The sequence below is a fragment of the Chrysemys picta genome, chromosome 9 (genome assembly GCF_011386835.1).
Source record: "Chrysemys picta bellii isolate R12L10 chromosome 9, ASM1138683v2, whole genome shotgun sequence".
Lineage (NCBI taxonomy): Eukaryota > Metazoa > Chordata > Testudines > Emydidae > Chrysemys > Chrysemys picta.
Genome location: NC_088799.1, coordinates 11,484,517 through 11,509,559, shown reverse-complemented (window position 1 = coordinate 11,509,559; position 25,043 = coordinate 11,484,517). Strand labels below are relative to the sequence as shown.

At 42.6% G+C, this 25,043-nt stretch overlaps 1 protein-coding gene across 13 annotated transcripts in view; it reads left to right on the top strand.

The window, feature by feature from the left end:
• Positions 1-24,822, top strand: part of LOC101933933 (calcium-activated potassium channel subunit beta-2) — a 245,513-nt gene extending 220,691 nt beyond the window's left edge. For 7 of the 13 annotated variants that reach the window (XM_065557711.1, XM_005285945.5, XM_005285948.5 and 4 more), the window contains exons 3-5: positions 7,886-8,056; positions 10,912-11,107; positions 22,713-24,822. In XM_065557711.1, the coding sequence (XP_065413783.1) occupies positions 7,886-8,056; positions 10,912-11,107; positions 22,713-22,997 (652 nt within the window). In that variant the 3' untranslated portion in view covers positions 22,998-24,822. The remainder of the gene's footprint in view (positions 1-7,885; positions 8,057-10,911; positions 11,108-22,712) is intronic. The other 6 variants (XM_065557712.1, XM_065557716.1, XM_065557717.1 and 3 more) reach the window with 1 other exon arrangement.
• Positions 24,823-25,043: the final 221 nt, after the last annotated feature.

Sequence of the window (25,043 nt, the reverse complement as noted above, 5' to 3'; positions counted from 1 at the left end):
TAATTACCATTGCTGCTTTTGACACAACTGATCTGGGTTAATTTCCCAGTCATCTCTGTACACCCATATCTAAGGTGCTGTTAGAGCCATGAAAGTAATAAATGATATTCTGTGAGAGTGAATGGGACGAAATAGAAAACCGAAATCAGAGCATCTCAACTATGGTCTCAGAAATACAAAAGGAGAGGAGTTAATGGAGTGCTAGCAGGAGGAACTCTGTGCTTTGCAGTGATTTTAGTGCATACCAGGTCACCTGCAAAATCACCATCTCAAATAAGGAGTGAACTATAGAGAAACAACCCCCAAACAACCCCCTTCATATGAATTTGTTTTTTCAGGCATCATACAGGGAGATTATGGGATGGAGCAATAAGATGCTCACATAACAAAACCCCACAACCACAGACTTTTGAGGGGGCATATCTTCAAAAATAAGCACCTAACGCTCTGATCCTGCAAACATTTTTATGCACCTGAGCAACTTTACATACGAGTAGGCTACTCTCATGTAAAGTTACTCACAGGCTTAAGTATTTGAAGGATTAAAGCCTGAAACTGCATATAATGCATGCTCATTTAGATATTGTTGTTGTTGTTGTTGTTGTTTTTCAAATGTCACCCTCTAAGTTTTGGGAGCCCTAAAGAAGGCTGTTTAAGCCTTCGCTCATTTCTCAATTGTCTTCTGTTATTTTTAGCACAAGTTCCTTTGCTTGGCAAACCTGAAGAATGTCTTTTTGGAGGGTTTTATGTGACCTTGTTTGGCCTGATCTAAAGCCCATTGAATTCAATGGGAGCCATTCTGTAGACTTCAATGGGCTTTGGATCAGGCCCCCAGATGAGTTTGCTTGTGTTACTACAGTTCTCGTTACAACAAACCTGATGCAACCACATACAGGTGGTGGTGTTTTTTTAAAATAAATGAGCCCAAAAGGTCCCTGAGCGTTTAGCACCGGGACCCTTGCAGGTGATAAGGAGGTTTGGATTTGACCTCTACGTTCAAGGATTTCAGGTACTAAAGACGCCTGGCATGAGGTAATTTGAATGATATCTGCATAACAACTGTGATGTCAGAGAACTGAATCGGGATTCAAAGTCATTTGGAATAATACAAGCACGTGTGTATTCCCATCTGACCATGACCATGCTGTCAGATTAGGAAGTCTCAGAATTAACTAACCCATTAAACCCATTAAGGATGAGATTTCTTGGGCTGATTTGTGGTTGTTTTCAAAATCCAAAGTATGTCCCTCTAGCTCGGCTGGTAGATTATTGTAGATTTTGTATGGGAGACTTGAATTAGGGGGGCAATCCTGAGAGTCCTATTCCTCACATCTTCAGTGCGCCCAGACCCTGCCAATTTGGGACCTATTTGGGACCATCCACAGCTCCTAATGACTGTGTTGGGTGTTGTAGAAGATCAACACCTCTTGGGATGGGATCTTGAGTTCTCAGCTGCCAGAGAGAATGTAGGAATTAGCACATACATTTTATATGCAAAATCTTGCCCTTACTCATTGTGGCCATGTAAGATGGGTGGAGAGGAGTAATGCTGGCTGTTTAGAGGGTCTCTGAGCCATTCATCCCTCTAGCACACCATGCTACGCCTTTTAAAAAGGTATAATATGAACCCCTCTCTAATGTATGTGACAAATTCAGCATATGCATAGGAGCACTAATACAACCACACCCTCAAGTCAGAAGACCAGACCCCTCAGACTTTAGTGTGTAGAAGGGTGCATTTGGCAGGTCCCCTCCTATCACTGAGGCTGGTGCTAAGAGGATGTAATGTCCTTTGTGATGGAGAAAGAACAGTTCTTGACTGTAATGAATATAAACAGGATTCTTTATTCAAGCCACTAGATTCCGACTTGTCTCTCTAGTTCCCAGACTGCCAAAACATAGCCTGTGCTGCCTAGTGTCATTGCATAGGGTCTCCCTAAGCTCTTGCCTGGACTCAGATATCATATAAGGAACTGCTAACTACACTGCAGAGATACTGGGAATTGAGAGGAAGAGATTCCCTCTGCTCTACCCCCATCCTACACAACACAGCCATGTGTAATTTTCCTCTCGTAGCAGTCACGTCAGAGTGTGCAGTCATCCAAGCTGCATCAGATGAGAGCCATTTGACAGGAGAACCTGGGGATTTATCAGGGGGAAATGGCAACTCAGAAACAGTAGGAGGAGCAAAGACCTTTTGTCCACCTGGGCTCATTTACATTAAGTTCCTTTGTACATGGGGAGCGAGAGGACCTGGGAGAACTCATGCTCTCATGTCTAGGACTTTAAAAAAAACAATTAGACATATGGGGACTTATCACATGAGCTCAGTTATTAGAATGAATCATCAAGATGTAATGGCCGGGATTCATTGATCTATGACTCCATTTGTACACACCGCAGTAGTGAGTTCATTGTGTCCAGGCTGCAACAGGACAGGTCTCGCCTTACCATGAGGCAAACTGAGGCGGACGCCTCAGGTGCCAGACTGTGGGGGGGCGCCACTAGGACCCAGAGTGTAGAAAATTGTGTCTGCTGCTGGTGCATATGTATTCTCTCTGCTCTAGATGCACAGAGATGGTGGAGTGCTGTGCTGGAGGAAGGAGGGCACAAGAGACATAACAGGCAGGCAGGAGAAAAGGTGAGAGGGAATAACAGAAAGCAGCAGGAGCTACAGGGAGAGAGAGGAGGAGGAGGAGCCTTTTATGTACCTCTCTAGCACCCCCAGGAGCCTGGACTGATTAACACCAGCTTCTCAGGGAGCTTCTGGTTTCCTGCTGCTTCCCTGAACCCACTTGAGGAAAACAGGCAGTCAACTGAAGTTGTTGGAGCCAGTTAGGCCCTTAAGACGCTGATATCTTCCCTCATTCAGGCCCTCCTACCAGTCTGCTTATCACCTTCAACTGAGTGTTGAGAACCACTATAGCTGGCACAGAACAGTCATGAGTGAAAGAAGAAAACTCCCCTCTGGGGCAGCATTCAGAAAAAGAAAGAAAGCAAAGGAAGCTTTTCTATCTAAGCAGGAAGGAGCTCTCCTGAGATACATAGACACAAATGTTCAAGGTGAGCCTTCCGGCCCCAGGGAGGATGTGAGTGGTGAGGAGACGCCTGATCTTCCAGTTAGTCAGAGTGCAGGTGACCTGGCAGCTACTGCAGCATCCATATCTCCATCTCTAATGGATGTAACCATGCACATTCCTGAAGAAAAGTGTAGATCAGAGAAGAGTGTAATGGAGGCGCAAGAAACAGCTGCTGCTGAGTTTAGTTCCTTAAGTCTAGATGATCCAGGACTGTGGACCCACTTGAGCAGTAGCCTGAGGGACTTCCTTGTACTGCCTGGGCCACAGCAAGTGAAAAATTTCATGTTCCCCAAAGACAATGAAAATAGAAGTTTCCATTCAACACATTACTGGCGTGAAATCCCCAATGGTGACAAAGTGGAGAGGCCATGGCTTATGTACTCAAAAACCCAGAATGCTGCATACTGTTTTTGTTGCAAACTCTTCCAGTCTAATGTTCCAGCCACATTGGGTTCTATAGGAACAAAGGACTGGAAAAATCTGGCTAGACATCTGGCATGCCGTGAGAAGGCAGCAAATCACCAGAGAGCATTCCATAGGTGGAAAGAGCTTAAGATGAGACTAAGGTTAAAGGCCACCATAGATGATCAGCATCAAGAGAAGATTGCACCAGAGTCTCTTTACTGGCAAAATGTTCTGAAAAGGCTCATTGCCTTTGTGAGAATGCTTGTTACCCAAAACCTAGCACTGCATGGCACTTCAGATCAGCTGTATGTGCCAAACAATGGAAACTTCCTTAAAATTGTGGAGCTGATGGCTGAGTTTGATGCTGTACTCCAGGAGCATCTCAGAAGAGTCACCACCCAAGAAATGTACACAGGGTGACCAGAGAGAAAATTTGAATAATTGGGACAAGGGGTGGTGGGTAATAGGAGCCTATATAAGAAAAAGACCCAAAAATTGGGACTGTCCCTATAAAATCAGGACATCTGGTCACCCTAACCACCACTACCTTGGAAAAACAATTTAAAATGAGATCATACAGTTACTGGCAACAAAAGTCAAACAGGAGGTTGTGGCAGATCTGAAGTCAGCAAGACATTACTCTGTTATTCTGGACTGTACACCTGACATCAGCCATACTGAATAAATTACTTTAATGGTGCGTTTTGTAACAACAACAGAACCTACTGAAAATGTCCCTGCAATGGTGACTGTCAGAGAGCATTTTCTAAAATTTATTGACATTGATGATACTACAGGAGCTGGTATGACAAATGTGCTTCTTAAAACGCTGGAAGATATGGGAATTGCGATAGCTGACATGAGAGGTCAGGGCTACAATAATGGTGCCAACATGAGAGGAAAGAACAGAGGAGTATAAACACGGATCCGAGAGTTAAACCCTTGAGCTTTTTTTTCCCATGCAGTTCTCATTCATTGAACTTGGTGGTCAGTGATGCAGCATCAGCTTCTAGTGAGGCTGCTGAATTTTTTAATGTAATTCAAAGCATCTATGTATTTTTCTCTGCATCAACTCATTGATGGCAAATTTTGAAGCAACATCTGGGAACATCCTCTCTGACACTGAAACCACTGAGTGCCACACGATGGGAAAGTCAAGTGGAGGCGATAAAGCTTATCAAACACCAAATTGGGAAGATAGATGATGCCATAGTTGTCATTATGGAGGATAATGCTATGACAGGAACTGTTCATGGGAGAACAGTGGCAGAGGGAAATGGAATCACCAGAAATATACATAACTTCAAATTTATGTGTGGCTTTGTGTTGTGGTATGACATACTGTTTGAAATAAATGTTGTAAGCAAGAGACTCCAAGGTGTTGACCTTGATATATCTGGAGCAGTGGAACAACTGGATAAAGCAAAGTCATACCTACAGTCTTACCGGTCAGATGAGGGATTTCAAAATGTTCTGATTTTAGTAGAATCATCTACTGTGTTGACCTGAAGGACAGTTGTCCCCGTAAAATAACTGTGCTACTCCAGCTGAAATGAGGGAGTGGTGCTTCTGCTGGTGGCAGGACATGCTGCTTATGGGTTAGATTGTGATTTGGGCTACCCACCTACACAGGGGAGTCAGATGGGGGTAAGATCTCCCATTACTCCACTGCGCAGGCTACCCAGGCATCAAGTGAGGGTTCATAGACGTAAACAGGTGCTACATACCATCTGACTGCTTCCACTGCAAAAGGTGGGCAGGGAATGTAGTGCAGGGAGTGCACAGATTCGTGGCTTCACCCCTTCCTACTCTTTCTGGTTGGTGCAGGGAGAGCATCAGAATTTTCTGCTGGTATTGACCAGCAGCAAGTTCCCCCATGAGCCCCCTGGTGCAAGGGGGAAGCAGGGGAGGAATTGTGACTTAGTGCTGTATCTCCTGGAGCTGCTGCGTGAGATGGGGCATCTGACACACCACCACATTCTCAGATCCGTGCCTCAAGTCATCATCTAACCATATATTTGCAGTGTTCAACTGTTACCCAGACTCACTTATAGCAGCAGTTCAGGGGATGAAGACATCACATAAAATGCATCAAATTCCATCTTTTTTTAGGGCTTTTCATCAACAATGGCAACAGAAAAATAGTTGTCAATACTCCTGGCATGACCTCATCAGCAGATGCTTATTCTTTGTGGCCTTGGGGTCTTGAAAAAAACTGGCAGACTTTCCCCACACACTGCTCAGTTTTCCAATCACCGTGTAGGTAGATTGTTTCTACAACATAGCTTGTAGTCCATCTTTTTACCTTTCATTGCACACTTCTTGGCTACAGGCCACATGGGAAACATTTGTAACTATTTTCAATTAGCTGTTTGTTTTTAAATCGTCCATTTAAATCACTTTTATGTTCTGGTGACATTAGAGACTGATTGCACTGTGTCTGGTTTACATCTACAGACTGACATAAGTCATGCTGTGTGATTGGCTAATGTTCTGGAACTGTATGACTATTGGTACCTTACTGCCTGCTTTCATTTGGAAGCAATGCATATCTTAATAGCAGCTATCAGAGTTAAATACATTTTGATAAATAATAAAAGGAGTGTAACATTTGACTGTTATTTTACATCAGTTCTTTGAAGGCAACTGCATCCAATAAAATCACAAAAGATTCCCCACAACACCACAGAAAATCTCAATAGGCTGAATTACTGTTTAGTTTCCAATGAAGGAAATAGTAGCAAGTCTTTAAGGAACCAGGTTTTATAGAGAAACCCTGGAAATCTAAGGAAGTAAATTAGAAGTGAACTCATCAACTTGGGAAAGAAAATTGTTATCTGGAGAAGGTAATGACTAGAAAAGCCCCCATATCAGTAGTAACAGAAGAAACTTTGAGAGATGCAGTGAAAACCTAGCCCTGTTGAAGTCAATGGCAAAACACCCATTGATTTCAGTGGAACCAGAATTTCACTCATTGTATTTTAGGTATGTTGAAATGTTTGAGAGTTTCTAGCAAGATCTGAGCAAAACTTTTGCTACAAAACACCAACCGCATGTGCCTTTTCTGGTTTTGGTTCTCACTATAAACTCAAATTCAGTTTAGATTCATCAAAAGTATTGCAAAGGTTTGGGAACCTGTGGTCAAACTTATTGTTCTGTTTCTAGTGGACGTGGGAGTCCCATTTATGATTTTTCCATCAAAACCATTCTTTTTTAAATGACTGCAGTGTTATCCCTATATGTAGTAGTAACTCTGTTGGAAATTGCAGTGTTTGATGTATTAATGTAGATTACATGCTACTGTTTTTTTTAATAAGAACAAGTGAAACTTGATAGTTTCAGCTTAGATGAGTTGTGGGTTTGTTAGAACCCAAAATAATGCTCATTCTGATGTTGCTCACCTGCCATTTTGCAGATTGTAGAAGACGAACTACTTCTGGGTGGTACTACTGTGGCCATTTTATGGTGATGCCAGGGCTCAAAGGTATGCAGCTTACATGCATCAGGTGCTGTCTGGAAGATTCAAAAGAATCTTAACAGAAAACACAGAAGCTTATGATCAGCTTCAGGTCTGTAAGTACATTTTAAACCCACAAAGTTTGAGTGTGTTTGAAATGTACTCAAGTACATCCCTCCCTTGTCACTGTGTCCCTGTGACCTTTGAATCATCAAAGGCCTGGAGATGAAAGGACGTAGGAAGTGAAAAGGACCCTCTCAGCTGGAGGGGAGAATCATTTGTATTTTTCTTAATTGCAGGGGAAAAGTAGCTTTGGTGGATAATTTTCAGATAATTCTTATGTAATGCATAAGATGTATTCCCATGAGTTTCATTTTAAAAATAGAAAATAAGGGCCTGATCCAAAGACCATGAAAGTCAATGGAAAGACTTCCATTGTCATCCATGTGCTTTGAATCAGACTCCTCTACTAACCCATAGGCAAATGAGAAAGAATGTGTTATGAGGTCTCCTCAGATATTTTTGGGTGGATATTGTCTTCTGGCCTGGCTATTATAATGAACTTAGGCCTGAAGAAAACACCCAGCAAAATGCCTAATAACGTTCAAGGGACTGGGGCAAGAGTTGGAGTTAATAGGTCAAAATTCAACTGTGGAGTAACTCCATTGGAGTCAATGATACATCAGAGATAGATTTACTGAGCTGGCCCAAGTGTCTAAATGTTTATATTTGCAATACAAGGATTTTACCTTTTCAGGAATGACTGTAAAATATTTTGGAAGTGAATTAATTCCCTGCCAGGTCAGAATGAATCCATTGAAAAGGACATCTGAGGAACCCTTCTCTCCCATGAGATGGAAGTGGTGGTGGAACTACCCACCCTTTAGAGGGTTCACTGATTAAATATGAACTTCACATAAGCATGTATTATTTTCAACCTCAGAAATATTTACCAAAAAATCAGGGATCACGATCTACTGGACAAAAGGAAAACAGTCACAGCTCTGAAAGCAGGAGAAGATCGGGCCATACTCCTAGGACTGACTATGATGGTGTGCTCCATTATGATGTACTTCCTCCTGGGAATTACGCTGCTGCGGTCATACATGCAGAGGTACGCTTATTATGGTTACACTGTTCCTGGAATGTCCGGCTCAGCTGATTTCATTTCCCTCCCTGCTTTGACCTTTTAATGATTTGTCTTCTCCTCATGCTGCTCTTTGATCAGGATGGCCTGATTCTCCTCTAACTTACACCAATATAAATCAGGAATAACTCCACTGCAGACAAGTGAGTTGTACTAGTAAGCAAGAGCAGAATCAGAGCTACGGTATCTGACAAAACACAGATCACCAGTTTTAGCGTTGTCACTGTTTAATTAGAGAGGGAGGAGAATGATCAGTTTTGGATTCTGAAAACACCTTCTCCCTCACAATATAGATTTTGTGTAATATCTTTAACAGCTGGTCTGTGGCCTCCTAGAGTCCATAAACTATGGAGTGGCTATCGCTGTAAAACAGAGCCCCTGTCTAATTCAGCGGGGAGCAGCAGTAATATTCAGTGGCCTAGAGAAACAATACCCTTTCAAACGAAAAATGGAAGTTTAATTTGGAAAAGGGATCATGCTATTTTATAGCATTTAGTTCTCATGTAAGCTAATTCCTTCATTTTAACAAGTGAAATCTTGTTGAAATATAGTAATTTGCTAGAAGTGAGACATCATCTTTCATAGTTATTATACTGCACTTAATTTTTCTGATGTCCTTCCACAGCTTCCCTTCTTAGCTAAGGACCAGAAAGTTTGCCCTCTGATTCACTGGCTGTGCTTCAGAGTAACTTTCAAGCATGAGCCCTACTTAGACTCCATCCTAGACTTGTAATGGGGTTGTCAGCAATTCTTTTCTATTCTGATCCATGAAGACATGGGAACAAATAATGTGCCATTCTGGATTGGACCATTAGTCCATCAAGCCCAATATCCTGCCTCTGGCAGTGGCCAATACCTGATTCTGCAGAGAAAGCAGGGGAAACATCCATTGTGTAATGCTGTACCTGTAGGAAACTATCCCTTCCTGACCTCTGCAATGCTCAGGTGGGCACTGATGCATGAGGATTAGTTGCCCTGCATCTTATCCCAGGCATAAAATTATTCATCCCTTTTTAAATCCAGACAGATCTTAAACTTTAGAGACAGAGATCAAGCCTGTTTAAACATCCAAGAGTGTTTACATTTCAAAATCACTCTCTCTCCCAGACCTCCTTAGCAATATAATTGTCAATTATGGCGGCTGTTAATGTCAACATTGCTTTTTTGGAAAGATCAGTTATGTTATGAGCTATAGGACATATTGTCCAAGGATATCAAAACACTTTGAAGATATTAATTAACTAAGCCTCAAAACTCAGCTGTCAGATAGGTGCAATTATAACCCTTTATACATGGGTAAAATAAGGTACAGAGAAATAAAAGTGAAGGCATCAGGAATAGATCCCAGGAGTCTCTGTCATTTCTCCTGCAATAGCCATTAGGCCACAGAGAACAATTCCCCACCACCAAAATACATCTTGCCCTGATGGGCAAAAATCCTACACTTTTTTCATAATCATTAACAGAATTATCATGCCATAATTGAACTTTAATTATCAACCATTTTTAATACATGGAACCTACAACTATAATTATTACCAGAGCAAAATACTTGGTCAGAGAATTATCCAGGAGATCATCTAAATCACTTAGCATATAATCTTGTCACACTTTTAGTTAATTCAGATTAACTTTCCTGAGTATCCCTATGTAGACAAACCCTGATTCATACTTGGTCCACAGTTTGCAGAGGTTGGGAATACTTTGCTATAGCAGGAAGAAGGGTTGACATGCTCTGGAAGGAGCTATGTCCCAGCCCTTCTGTGGCAGAAAGATAGGACAGCCTTTGCAATGTAAGCGCAAAAGGCGCCAGAACATCTTGGGGCTCCCATAGGGGTTCAGAGGAAGACCAATGGGAGAGGGAGACCCCCTCTGGACACTTATGGAATTTCCTGAATAGCTGTCAGTTGCGACATTCCAGTGACCTTTGTCCCTAAGAAAAACCTAGTCATAGATTATATTTTCTTATTTCCATCTCAGTAGAAATAAGGTTCATGACACAGTACCTATCTGTGGGGTTCAAATGGATACATTGCTCCCTTTTAGGCTCTTATGTACCCAAGATAGGCTAGAAATTCTCCAGAATGATTTCTCAAAGTGATTTATCTTCTTCAAAACCTGTACCAGAAGAAAAAGTATTCTGACAAGTAGCATTCCGTATGCTGGTGGAGGGCCATATGGTACAATGTGTCTATGTAACTGTGAAGGTATTTTCTAAGTACTTCACCTTTAAGAGTGAATTGGTCCTCCTACTCTGCCTTCAGGAGCCCACTCTCAGAGTTAATTCAAGATGACTGCCATTAATGAGTGAGCCATGCAGACCATGGTCTCTCCCAGGCATGTTTTACATTTGATCTTAGCTTTCTTTGTTTCCTTTAATCTCAAATGTTCTCCAAACAAAAAGTTCCTGTCTGCTTTTTGTCTATGGAAGAACATAACACGTGCCCATGTCCAGTCAGTGTGATGCTCTGTCTCCCTCTAGTGGTGGCTAGGCCAACTAGAGATTGATTAATCTGCTAGAGCCTTGGTTAAGAGACCAGGTTAAATCCCTACTGCCAACAACCCACCCAAGTGTGTTGCCATTTCATGCATATGTAGCCACTATATTTGTATTCCTTCACATGCTACAGAATAATAATCCATTCTATGATGGATGAGCTGTACTGAGAATGTAAGTCCACCCTGTAAGCAACAGTCTCGTGAAAGCGCTTCTCCCCTAAAGACTTACAGTATCATATCCCTGAAGGTAACACCCAGCTCTGTTTGCTACTTTGCTGCCCGTTTTTGCTGTGATTTGTCTAACCTGTCTCTTTTCTACCTAGTGTTTGGACAGAAGAGGCTCAGTGCACACTCCTCAATGCATCGATCACAGAAGCATTTAACTGCTCATTTAGCTGTGGTCCAGACTGCTGGAAAATCTCTCAGTACCCCTGTCTACAGGTGTACGTTAACTTAACTTCTTCTGGGCAAAAGCTCCTACTTTACCACACTGAAGAGACGATGAAAATTAATTCTGAGGTAGGAACATGGAACAAATTCCATCTCAAATGGATTTCTAGAGGGCTGTTCATTTTGCTGTCTCCATTTTCTAAGTTAAAGTAACCAGGTTTCCAGCCCCTGCCTTATGTCTCCCAGTAGATCTGTATTCCTCCTTCGTAAATGTTCAGCAGAGGCAGCAGAATCAGCTGTGTTAGCTGAACTCTTTTGTTGAATTGCTGTGGGATGGATTGTGCCTCATTCTGCACAAACATTCCCTCCTAACCCTCTTGTGAAAGAGCCAGGTATGCACAGACACGGTGCTAGAAACCCCAGAGAGGAGTGATGGGGTAGAGTAGAATCAGTACCTAGGGTGGGGTATGTAGGGTCTCTCACGGTAGAGAACAGGTTGTAATGATTATAGAGGATTTTTTCCTGAGGCTCCTAGATACAGACAGACCCTGTGGTTCTCCCTGGGGCTGCCTTAGCCTGGCAACTTAAGATATGTCTACACTGCGTTTTGAAGTCCGTGGGAGCAAGCCTCCCATGCCGGCTTGATAGACCTTTGAAGGCTCTGAAGCTTAGGTGGGGAGGGAGGTGGGCTTCAAAGGTCTGTCTGCACAGCTGTTTTTAGAGTCTTAGTGTGAACCCCGCTCACTGTCGAACCAGGCTGAGAGGCTCGCTCCCACAGGCTCCAAAATGCAGTATAGACAAAAGGTTAGTGTCACCATGCAGGGTCTCCCCAGATCCTGGCCTGGAGTGAATAGTTATGGAGTGGATTGATGACTGCCAGAGGGACTACATGTTACACCCTGTTAGAATTGTATAGCACATACCACTGTTGTGTGTCTCTCCTGCAGAGTTTGGACCTGCCGGAGGCAAAGTGTCTCCTGGAAGATGTTGCTGGTCTGCTGTCAGTCCTCCCCTTCTTCTGCCGATGCGGGCAGTGACTTAGGCTAGGTCTACACTACCCGCCTGAATCGGCGGGTAGAAATCGACCTCTCGGGGATCGATTTATCACATCCCGTCGGGATGCGACAATCGATCCCCGAATCGACGCTCTTACTCCACCAGTGGAGGTGGGAGTAAGCGCCGTCGACGGGAAGCCGCAGAGGTCGATTTTGCCGCCGTCCCTACAGCGGGGTAAGTCGGCTGCGATACGTCGAATTCAGCTACGCTATTCGCGTAGCTGAATTTGCGTATCTTAAATCGACCCCCCCCCGTAGTGAAGACCTGCCCTAAGAGACACAATCTCACCCTGAGTATCTGTCAGATTGATATTCCAAGTGAGCTGTGCACAAGTCAATGCACCTTTTTCGTATGGTTGTGCTTTATACTCTAACACCTCTAGCAAAGTAAATACAGCGTCCATGGCAGTGAGAATAGAAGTGGCCTTCTCGATGTGGAGCTAAGTCTAGCCAGCATGGCAACAGAGGTAGGTGACAGTTCTATATCTGACAGTAGATATGTCTCCATCTTGGACAGGGCAGCCAAATTCTTCTCTCTCTCTTACACCGCTGCAGCCCAGTTGAGGTCAGGAGAGTGTTACCCATGGACCAAGGAGAGCAATTTGGTCCCCTGGGTACCATGAAGATGCTGAAAGTATATCAAAGGGATATTGTCATGAAAAAATCATATAAAAATAACAGCCCAGATTCTCAGCTGGTGTAAACATAGCTCCATTTACTCACCTGTTTTACTAATACCTGAAATTATTTCAAAATCATGAGCAAAAAATTGTTCTCTGCACCACTATAAATCCAGAGTAAACTTAATACTGGGACTGAGCCAGATCAAATATCTTCAGAAGACTATAACGAATGTCTCTCTGAGATTACAAGTGCATTTGTGCTGGTGATTCATTACTATGTGTATCAGGGCTTGTTAATGTTCATGACTGTGGTGAGTGACTATCTGCAGATGGCTGTTCGTATTCTTTTATGTAGCAGGGCATTGAGGTCAGAGCTTTAGGAGCTGCCTTTCATCTTGGCATCCACAATTATTTGCCCAAATTATTGCAAGCCCAATTTTGCACCTGCAGTTACTTGAGGATGCAGCTAAAATCATCCCAGGGCCCTCCATTACACCCCAGATTATATGCATCTGGACACAATAACAGAGGCCCAGTTCAAACTGAGCTGCAAATACATCTCATTCAGTTACACCAGGCTGAATTTGACCCATTGTGTTTCTATTTAAGGTAGCACTTCAGCTGACCAAATTACCTTCATGTATTAAGATGAAGTGATATTGAAATTAGTCAAAGCATTTAATGGTTTCACAAGGCCAGTTATTCGGTTGGATAATTTACTCTTGTAGCTGGGATACTAGTTTCTATGAAATCAAATTGTAAAACAAAGGATAATGCCCCAGCCTTCTTTCTGTTGTAATGTTCAGCAGCTTCCAATTCTCTATCCAGTATTACTTTAGAAATATGGTTCTTGGAGATCAGTTTAGCCAGTAAACAGCAGAGACTTGGTTTGCTGGTGATGTATAAGCAAATTCCAGTGAAATCCATGCTGTATTTTGATTACAGCAACTCAAATAAATTTTGGTCCTACAATGCGTATAAACAAATCAAAGGATTCTGTATAAATTTCCAAACTCTGCTGTTTGAAGATTTTTGTTTGTCTAAATCTATTCTTAAATTCTCCCAAACACAGCCTCCCCTTAATCTAATGTAGGCACAGTTAATACTTCCCAAGCCCAAGATTGTTTTACCGGTTAAACTTTGCTCTCAAGAGGATTCCTAGGTTTTTTTTCTGATATGCTGGTGGTTCTGTGATCTGAATCCAAATCCAATATTAAATGGGACTTGGCCCTCAATAGCAATACCTGACTTCTTTAACCTTGATGGAATTAACATAGACCAAGTTTCAGCACACTCAAATCAGCACAACAAATCTCTGCTCCTAGTCTAGCAGTCCTCTCCTCATCACAGCTCTGTGGCTACATTATTTGGGCCACAACCAAGGCATGCACCCACCCCGCTGTGCTGACAGCTGTGCGGTCATAGCAGTTACAGTTGAGGTCAGGGTCACACTGACACATCCTGTTAGTATATAACTGTGACTCTTATCTAGTGATCAGTAACCACTTAATTTTCTTCTCTCCTTTGTCATCTGTCTGTGCTGGGAAGCCACAATGAAGTACAAAAACAAGAGTCTGGTCCTGTAGTGGCCAGACTGGTACATTTAGGAAAGTCTGAGTCATTATGGTACTGAGCTGCACTATAGGGAGGGGTGTCTGGGTCACAAGGCACAATGCTAGGCTACAACCACAGGCCACAGTAGACGTGCTGGCAATGTCTGCACTGCGGGGGCTATGCCAGCATTGCCCTGTAGTAAGGATGCAGCCTACTTTGACAGAAGGGGTTTTTCCATCACTGTGGGAACATCACCTCCCCAGGCAACAGTAAGTAGGCCGATGGAAGCATTCTTCTGTCAACCCACTTGCATCTATGCTGGGGGTTAGGTCGGCATAGCTACATCTCTCAGGGGAGTGATTATGTCGACCTACATTTTAGGTGTAGACCTGGCTGTCCTCTCATAAGAACATAAGGATAGTCATATTGGGTCAGACCAATGGTCCATCTAGCTCAGTATCCTGTCTTCTGACAGTGGCCAATGCCCGATGCTTCAGAGGGAATGAACAGAACAGGGCAATTATCGAGTGATCTACGCCTGTCATCAAATCCCAGCATCTGGCAGTCAGAGGCTTTGGGACATCCAGAGCATGGGATTGTGTCCTGACCATCTTGGCTAATAGCCATCGATGGGCCTATCCTCCATTAATTTATCTAATCCTTTTTTGAACCCACTTATTCTTTTGGCCTTCACAACTTCTCCAGCAATGAGTTCCATTGGTTGACTATGCATTGTGTGAAGAAATACTTCCTTATGTTTGTTATAAATCTGCTACCTATTAATTTCATCAGGTGACCCCCAGTTCTTGTGTTACATGAAGGGGTAAATAATACTTTTTCTCTATACCATTCATGATTTTATAGGTTTCAGAGTAGCAGCCGTGTTAGTCTGTATCCGCAAAAAGAAGAACAGGAGTACTTGTGGCACCTTAGAGACTAACAAATTTATTAGAGCATAAGCTTTCGTGGACTACAGCAAGTGGGCTGTAGTCCACGAAAGCTTATGCTCTAATAAATTTGTTAGTCTCTAAGGTGCCACAAGTACTCCTGTTCTTCTTTTTGCATGATTTTATAGACTTCTATCACATCCCCTTAGTCATCTCTTTTCGAAGCTGAACAGTCTTCTTCTCATGGAAGCTGTTCCATACCCCTAATCATTTTTGTTGTCCTTTTCTGTACCTTTTCCAATTCTAATATATTGTTTTTGAGATGGGGTGACCAGAACTGCACGCAGCATTCAAGGTGTGGGTGTAACATAGAATCATAGAATATCAGGGTCGGAAGGGACCTCAGGAGGTCATCTAGTCCAACCCCCTGCTCAAAGCAGGACCAAGCCCCAACTAAAAACATCCCAGCCAGGGCTTTGTCAAGCCTGACCTTAAAAACCTCTAGTGAAGGAGATTCCACCACCTCCCTAGGTAACCCATTCCAGGGCTTCACCACCCTCCTAGTGAAAAAGTTTTTCCTAATATCCAACCTAAACCGACCCAACTGCAACTTGAGACCATTACTCCTTGTTCTGTCATCTGGTACCACTGAGAACAGTCTAGATCCATCCTCTTTGGAACCCCCTTTCAGGTAGTTGAAAGCAGCTATCAAATTCCCCCTCATTCTTCTCTTCTGCAGACTAAACAATCCCAGTTCCCTCAGCCTCTCCTCATAAGTCATGTGCTCCAGCCCCCTAATCATTTTTGTTGCCCTCCGCTGGACTCTTTCCAATTTTTCCACATCCTTCTTGTAGAGTGGGGCCCAAAACTGGGCACAGTACTCCAAATGAGACCTCACCGATGCCGAATAGAGGGGAATGATCATGTCCCTTGATCTGCTGGCAATGCTCCTACTTATACAGCCCAAAATGCCATTAGCCTTCTTGGCAACAAGGGCACACTGTTGACTCATATCCAGCTTCTTGTCCACTGTAACCCCTAGTTCCTTTTCTGCAGAACTGCTGCCTAGCCACTCAATCCCTAGTCTGTAGCAGTGCATGGGATTCTTCCGTCCTAAGTGCACTTGTCCTTGTTGAACTTCATCAGATTTCTTTTGGCCCAATCCTCTAATTTTGGTCTCTTTGTATCCTATCCCTACCCTCCAGCGTATCTACCTCTCCTCCCAGTTTAGTGTCATCTGCAAACTTGCTGAGAGTGCAATCCATGCCATCTTCCAGATCATTAATGAAGATATTGAACAACCCTTGGGGCACTCCGCTTGATACCGCTGCCAACTAGACATGAAGCCATTGATCACTACCCGTTGAGCCCGATGATCTAGCCAGCTTTCTATCCACCTTATAGTCCATTCATCCAGCCCATACTTCTTTAACTTTCTGGCAAGAATACAGTGGGAGACCATATCAAAAGCTTTGTTAAAGTCAAGGAATAACAGGTCCACTGCTTTCCCCTCATCCACAGACCCAGTTATCTCGTCATAGAAGGCAATTAGGTTAGTCAGGCATGACTTGCCCTTGGTGAATCCATGCTGACTGTTCCTGATTACTTTCCTCTCCTCTAAGTGCTTCAAAATTGATTCCTTGAGGACCTGCTCCATAATTTTTCCAGGGACTGAGGTGAGGCTGACTGGCCTGTAGTTCCCCAAATCCTCCTCCTTCCATTTTTTAAAGATGGGCACTACATTAGCCTTTTTCCAGTCATCTGGGACCTCTTCTGATCGCCATGAGTTTTCAGAGATAATGGCCAATGGCTCTGCAATCACATCTGCCAACTCCTTTAGCACCCTCGGATGCAGTGCATCCGGCCCCATGGACTTGTACTCATCCAGCTTTTCTAAATAGTCCCGAACCACTTCTTTCTCCACAGAGGGCTGGTCACCTCCTCCCCATGCTGTGCTGCCCAGTGCAGCAGTCTGGGAGCTGACCTTGTTCGTGAACACAGAGGCAAAAAAAGCATTGAGTACATTAGCTTTTTCCACATCCTCTGTCACTAGGTTGCCTCCCCCATTCAGTAAGGGGCCCACACTTTCCTTGACCTTCTTCTTGTTGCCAACATACCTGTAGAAACTCTTCTTGTTACTCTTAACATCCTTTGATAGCTGCAACTCCAAGTGTGATTGGGCCTTCCTGATTTCACTCCTGCATGCCTGAGCAATATTTTTATACTCCTCCCTGGTCATTTGTCCAATCTTCCACTTTTTGTAAGCTGCTTTTTTGTGTTTAAGATCAGCAAGGATTTCACTGTTAAGCCAAGCTGGTCGCCTGCCATATTTACTCTTCTTTCTACACATCGGGATGGTTTGTTCTGCAACCTTAATAAGGATTCTTTAAAATACAGCCAGCTCTCCTGGTTTCAGAGTAGCAGCCGTGTTAGTCTGTATCCGCAAAAAGAACAGGAGTACTTGTGGCACCTTAGAGACTAATTATTATTAGTCTCTAATAAATTTGTTAGTCTCTAAGGTGCCACAAGTACTCCTGTTCTTTTTCCAGCTCTCCTGGACTCCTTTCACCCTCATGTTATTCTCCCAGGGGATCCTGCCCTGAGGGAGTCAAAGTCTGCTTTTCTGAAGTCCAGGGTCCATATTCTGCTGTTCTCCTTTCTTCCTTGTGTCAGAATCCTGAACTCGACCATCTCATGGTCACTGCCTCCCAGGTTCCCATCCACTTTTGCTTCCCCTACTAATTCTTCCCTGTTTGTGAGCAGCAGGTCAAGAAGAGCTCTGCCCTTAGTTGGTTCCTCCAGCACTTGCACCAGGAAATTGTCTCCTACACTTTCCAAAAACTTCCTGGATTGTCTGTGCACTGCTATATAGTGGCATTATGGTATTTTCTGTCTTATTATCTATCACTTTCCTAACGCTTCCTAACATTGTTAACTTTTTTGACTGTCACTGCACATTGAGCAGATGTTTTCAGAGAACTATCAATTATCCAAGATCTCTTTCTTGAGTGGTAACAGCTAATTCAGAGCCCATAATTTTGTATATATAGTTGGGATTATATTTTCCAATGTGCATAGCTCTGCATTTATCAACACTGAATTTCATCTGCCATTTTGCTGCTCAGTCATTCAGTTTTGTAAGATCCCTTTGTAACTCCTCACAATCTGCTTTGGACTTAACTATCTTGAGTAGTGCTGGAAGAAACCTGCATTAAGTAATATTAATACTTAGCATTGCATCCCTTGGATTTCAAAGCATCATTATCCCCATGTTACAGCTGGAGAAGTTAAGTGACTTGCCCAAGGTCACACAGGAAATCAATGCTAAAGCCCAGTTTTCTGATTCCCAGACTGATGCCCTCTATATTGGAGCACGCTACCTCCTCAGTGTTGGTCTTGGGTGCCGACTGGCCCAGTGGAGAGCCATTCTCTTATGGACCACCAGGGCTAGAAGACCCTGCTGTACACTCCAGGGAAGCTGGCATGACCAGCTTTCCATTGGCAAACAGCATTAATTTCCATCACTGTGGTTTAAGACATCCCATAATTTTAACTGGATACTGGTCCCTCAAACTAGGAAAAATACAAGCCAACGTGCTTTCAGGATCCCAAGCATCCTAAGCCAGTTCATCCCATGTGCAATATTCCTTGTGTTTCTGATACTAGTTTTGGTTCTGAAATGAAGGGGCATGCCCCTTTCTTGTTATCTCTAATTCCTGTACCCTTCTCACCTTGTTTTTCCTCTGTATTTATAACCTCATCTGCAGACACCTAGCAAGCAATAATATATACTGCTGCTGTGAGAGACAGGCTAGGAATAGCTGATGGGAATTCCCCGCTGCTAGACCTGACAAGCTGCCATCCATTCAACAGGTTGGAGAGGGGCTTCATGCACAGGAGAGAGGAAGTGTGCATGAGAGTGCTTGGTTTTCTATGCGCCAACCTGGTGCTGGTGGTCAATTTCCTTCCACATCATCATATGGCTAAGATCTACCTCCACTACTCACCCACAAAAAAAAGCACGCAGCTGCCTGCCTGATTCCAAACATTACTGACAACACTATGAAAAGAGCTGCACTTACATTCCAGAAGGTCAACACAAGTGACCTTCCAAAGGTCAGCCTAAACCTGCATAATCTTTCCAGCTCACTGCACACCCCCACCACAGTCTCACACACACACACACGCCCACACTGCAGTGTCTGCAGCCACGCGCTCCCCTTCTCTCACTAGCTCAGACTGAGGAAAATGCACTTTGATTTTAAATAATGATTACTCTATAAGACTCACTATCTAAAATAGCTGTCTTCCCAAAAGGTTAAGGGAAGGAGTAGATGCAATTTATATTGAGATATATAATGCACTCCTGTCGGTTTCTGATCAGAATCAACAGGAAGTAAATGGGTGTCGACTGAGCTATTTTAATCTCCCCAGAAGTGCACACAAGATTTTTCATTCCTCTCCCTGTGCTTATTTTATTTCTAGCCTTTTAAGACTAGTGCCTAGCCCCTTGTCAATCCTACAACCATAGCAGCTTAGCTGCTCCACTCTCTTCTCGACTGTCAGCTGCGAGCAGCCTCTGGGGAAAGTAAATAGGATCAGCAGTCTCCTCTATTCAAACTACTGAGTCATTCTGTTCTGCCTTGGAAGTGTTGCAGTACTTCAAGTAGTTGGAAAGGCCTGATTCTGATCTCTCTCTACATCAGTTTAATTCTTTTTCTCCACTGGGGTTACTCCTGATTTATATCCACAAAGCATAAGTGGTGACAGGAACAGACACTATGAATCAGTAATCACTGTTATACCGCACTGTAATCAAAGCCCGTCCGAGCCCAGAACAAACCATTGTGACTGTCTAGTTGGACCTCCTGTATAACAGAGGCCATAGAACTTCCCAAAATTTCCTAGGAATAATTCAAGAAAGAAAAGTCCAAACTGAACCAGCTGCAGTAAAGGATGATCAGAAGAATGGCCAGCTAAACTTATGAGAAAATTTTGCCCATGGAGAGTTGAGTGGTAAAGCTGGGATTCTAACTCAAATCTGCCATTCCCTTGTCTTACACATCCTTCCCTTCTCCCTGGTAGACCACCCCTCTTCCCTTAGGGGCCATCTGGCTAAGAGCTGAATGTGACTGGTAGAGCTATAGGGGAGCAAAAAGTCCACTCACAGTTGTGAAGTTTCTCCGAGTTCTGCTGCAGCCCAAGGTTGCTGTGCTGATCCAAGGCCCCAAAGTTCTGAATCAACTGTTATTCAGAAATGATAATGTATAGTACCACTTGTTCTTGGCAGGCTTGGTATTTGAAAATCATCTTGCCATGACTAGCCTAGGCTGGGTTGGTATGCCTACTGTCCCTGGTGTCAAAAGACTTAAAAGAGTTGGAGGTCTGGTGTTGTAATTCATACGAATAGTCTGGGCTTACTGGAATATATAAGCACCTAGGCATTACTAAAGCAAAAAGTAAACAAAGCTAAGCCCCGAACCCTCTCATTCCTTTCCATGACCAAAATCCAGTCCAGCCAATTCAATTCACAGTTATTCCCAGGCTGAGCGTTTATACACTGTCTATGACCAACACTGGATGGAAACTAAGAGCTAGATTATGGCCCATGTTGTCTGGCTATGTAGGGCCTCTGAGCTGCTTCCCTGGACCTTGGGTCCAGAAGGCTGTAGTCAAGGGGGCACTATTGCCCAGATCCTCCCAATGGGAGATAGGCCCAGATCCTCACAGGTGTTTAGGAGCCTATGTTCCTGCTATTTCTTGCCCTGAGCAAGTGGATGGGGAGTGGCTGAAGAAGGGTAGAGAATGGGCAGAACCTTGTTTAATCTCATCCTCTCTCCCCCACAGCTCAGAAGTAGTAAGCAGTTACCTGAGGACAAAGGCCATAGCAGGGAAGGAATTGTGACTCTCTGGGGCGTTGTTACATCCTAGAGATTTTCCAGGTGTGTTGGGGCAGCTATATACCACCCCTCCCACAGGGCACATTGGAAAAGACCAATTGAGTCCTAAATAACTACACAGAATTGGCCTATGATTAGAGGGACTGATAACATTAAAAAGGCTGAATATGTACCATATGGCTTGGCTCCATTTGCAGCTAGGGGGAGGACATGCTAACACAACACTGAAAGGCTGTAAACACCAAGCATGCAAAGGAATTACTGAGAGCGATATAAAGAGATTACAGTATTGCCAACCTCAAATATTCAAAAATCATGAGTCAGGCCCCTAAAAACATCAGACTGGTTTAAAAATCATGAGATTTTAAATAATAATACATTTGGGGTTCTCTTTATTTGCCATCTGCTTTTTGAGCCTTTAGGCTGCACTTGGGTCATACCTTCAGGCTTTTCTCCACAACCAGAAACTTATTTTTTTTTTTTAAATGAAAGCTCAGATGCTCACCTACTCACAGGAATCCAGCACAGGGGCTTTAAGAACAAAACCTGAATATCAAGACTCATAATAAAATCACAAGGGGTTACAATTGCCACTTGAAGCAATGGGATATAAAGGAAAACTCAGGCTGACCTGGATGAAACATTTCCTTACAGTGCAGTCTATCAGGCTGTGATCTCTTAGGTTCTACTGGGAAGTTGGAGAAACCTCATGGCGGGCAAAGAACTAGAGAATATGCTGGAGGGAACAATCCTTCTCTAGCAGGAAGATGGATGAGATGCGACCTCTCTGGTCTTTTCCATCTCTAATTTCTATTGCTCTATGAAATATTCATAAAAGAAGTGCTGACATGCTGTACCCTTAATGCTGCAGTCTGCTAATGCCATCCAGCATCTCTGCTGCACTTGAAATCAGATTCTCAGCTAATAAACTCACCAATGAATCAATCAAATCCTGTTACAAGGTTAATCTATGGATTGTTATTAGGGCAGCAGGTTTGTCGCAGTACGTTATGAAAAGTCATGGCATAGTCATAAAAGAGAGCAGGGGAAATTTATGAAGTTTATATATTTTTAAAAAATCAAAAGGCACAGGTCACATTATTTTAATCAAAATGTCTATTTCCTTTGCAAATCTCACTTGATAAAATTAAATTAATAACCAAAAACCACTGACAGCTGTTCTCCCAATGCAGGCAGATTCAGCAAGGCAACAATGCTGAGAGGGGTCTGAGAGAGAGAGAGAGAACGAGAGAGAGAGCTACCCACAGACCAAATCAATCACGGAACCCAGGATCACCCTGTGGCCATGTGACGAACCACTGGCCCTAATTACAGGACACATTCTGCATGGATGTGCAAAAAGGAAACGTACAAGGAGTTTCCGCCTGTTCCCAGTTTGGGCTCATGTAGAGGGTTTGTCCACTATCTCACTGGGGAATGTAATACCTGCTTGCTCCATTCTAGTGCTTCTCCCTCCCCTGGGGCTAAGTGTCTGTAAGAGGATAGGGTGAGGATTACTCCATTAATATTTGTACAGACCTTTGAGTTCCTCAAATGTAATTGTGACCATGACTATGACTATTTTATTATTCTTACTATTCGTTTAATTGTTCTGTGGTCTTATGAAAGGGACAGTCTGCCGGAGATTTTCCTGTTTGTCATCCGAAATAGTATTTGTTTAGAGACATTTATTTTCCTTTTAATTTCTTCGCCAGTGTTCCTACATCCCCAAGTGTGGCAAGAACTACGAAGAGTCCATGTCACTTGTGAGTGTTGTAATGGAAAATTTCAGGAAGTACCAGCGCTTCTCATGCTTTTACGACCCAGAAGGCATTCAGAAGAATGTGATATTAACCAAACTTTACAGTTCCAACGTGCTGTTCCACTCACTTTTCTGGCCAACATGCATGATGATTGGGGGGGTTGCCATCGTTGCCATGGTAAAGCTGACTCAGTACCTCTCCCTCCTCTGTGAGAGAATCCAAAGGATCAACAGATAAAAGCAAAAACTTCTCTGAGATGTATTTCAGCTAAAATACTGTTTTTTCATTCTTCACCAAAGAACCTTAAGTTTGTAACGTGCAAGTCTGTTATAAGTTCCTTACTATATTCTTATAAGTAGAGCAATAATGCAAAAGCTGTTCTATATGCAAACATGATGTTATTATTATGCAGACAACAGGAAAAAAAATACTGTTTGTGTTGGTTGTCTAATCTGATCTCATTTTATGCTGGAACTAGTACTTCTTTCTTTTCTACAGCCAAAATAGGGCTCGGTGTGACCATTTGCCAAGCTTTGTCAATGAACACATCAACATTTCAGTGTAACATTCTGGGAGAAATTCACCCCTGTGCAGAGGGCTAGCAAAAGGCCTGGGCATCATTTATGTCCCATTTAATCCTCAGGGCATGCAACGGGTGGCTTTGGAGGGAATGAGGGGAACAAAAGTATAGAACCAATGTCTTTTTATGGTAAGAGGGTATAGAATGGATGCATATACGATTGACAGCTTAAGTGGGACTTGCATGTTACTTGTGCTGGCTCTCCCTGCAAAGGGGAAAATTTCACCCTTTGGTGTTTTAGGTCTTTTGTAAAACACCTTGGAGATGGATATTTGCAATATGTTTTCCTCACATCACATCATCTACAGAAGCTACAGCCAAAAACAAAGAAAATTCAACCAATTTCATTTTCTACTCCAAGCTGAGCCCTATTGCTGGAGATGGGACCAGACACCTTATGTAAAGGTTTATTACACATTTGTCTTGTATTTGCTACCATATCACTGTAAAGAAAAACAAAAACACAATCAGCTATTTTTTCATTTTTTACTTCCAACTATTTTAACTTTTTTTACTTGATTATATAGATATATAAAAAGAAAAAGCTATATTATATCTAATTGTGTATTGTAACTTGATTGTTATTTTTTTTTTCCTTTTGACTAACTGGAAAGTGAGCAGTATAACTCCTGTATTTATCACATTCAAAGCCTGGAAAAGACCATAACATCAAGGAGCAGCAACGTGGGATCTTATCCAATATTCACACTGACATTTCAATCAGATGGAGGTCTCTCTTGCTGTGACATTTGGATTGAAAAAAATCTCCTCCACTTCGCTAGATCTATTAATTGAATTGTTATACAATAATCATAATATTTCTGGAAATTATTATTGTTATGCAGTGCTGGCTGAAGTGACTTGCATTCTAAAATGTCCAGGTGTAATATGAGGTATTGGAAAAATTGAGATTCAAACTAATATGTAGTCCTAGCTGTCATGTATGTTCCATGGGGGCTTTACCCATATAATTCCATGCACACTATGTGCACATCTTTGGCATAATTTATTTTCCATGTTGTTATACTCTACAGACAATCTCAACATTTTTTATCTTGCACCTAAGCTGAAGGACAAATTTGAGGCAGTCTCTCTGCTTACCCCATGAACTTACTATAGAATATTTATAGGAAATTATTTACAGGTACATTCAAAAAAAGGAGATTCCACCTTTTTTTTTCTTTTTTGCCAAAAAGATAGCAGAAGGAAAAAATCCAGAGTCTTCTGTCTAGCTCATCCATATATAAGTACCTTCTTCCATGATGTAGTATTGAAAACTTTAAGGTGTTACAAGATTTTACAAATTGTACAAGTGTAGTCGGAGCTGTAAAAATAAGTTCACGGCAGTGGATTTAACCTGCAATCTTGTAATCCATGGTATGATTTTTCTTAGGCAAATAAATTCCTGGGGGTGGCGGGGTGTAATCAGGGCTCCAAAAATGTGTAATAAAAATATTAAATTAAATCTTCAGGATTTCAATACCTTTTCCATTCAGAACTGGTTTGTTTCAACAACCTTTTTTTAAAAAAAAAAAAAGATTATTTTGCCATAAAACCAGGATTGCCAACCATCTGTAACATGAGAAGGAGTTTGTAAAAGTTTCTTTGTAAAAGCTATCTATCTATCTACCCATTTTAGGGCTTTGTACAGCCCTTCACCATGGTATCTGAGCAACTTCCACATTATTTAGATTGACAGTGGA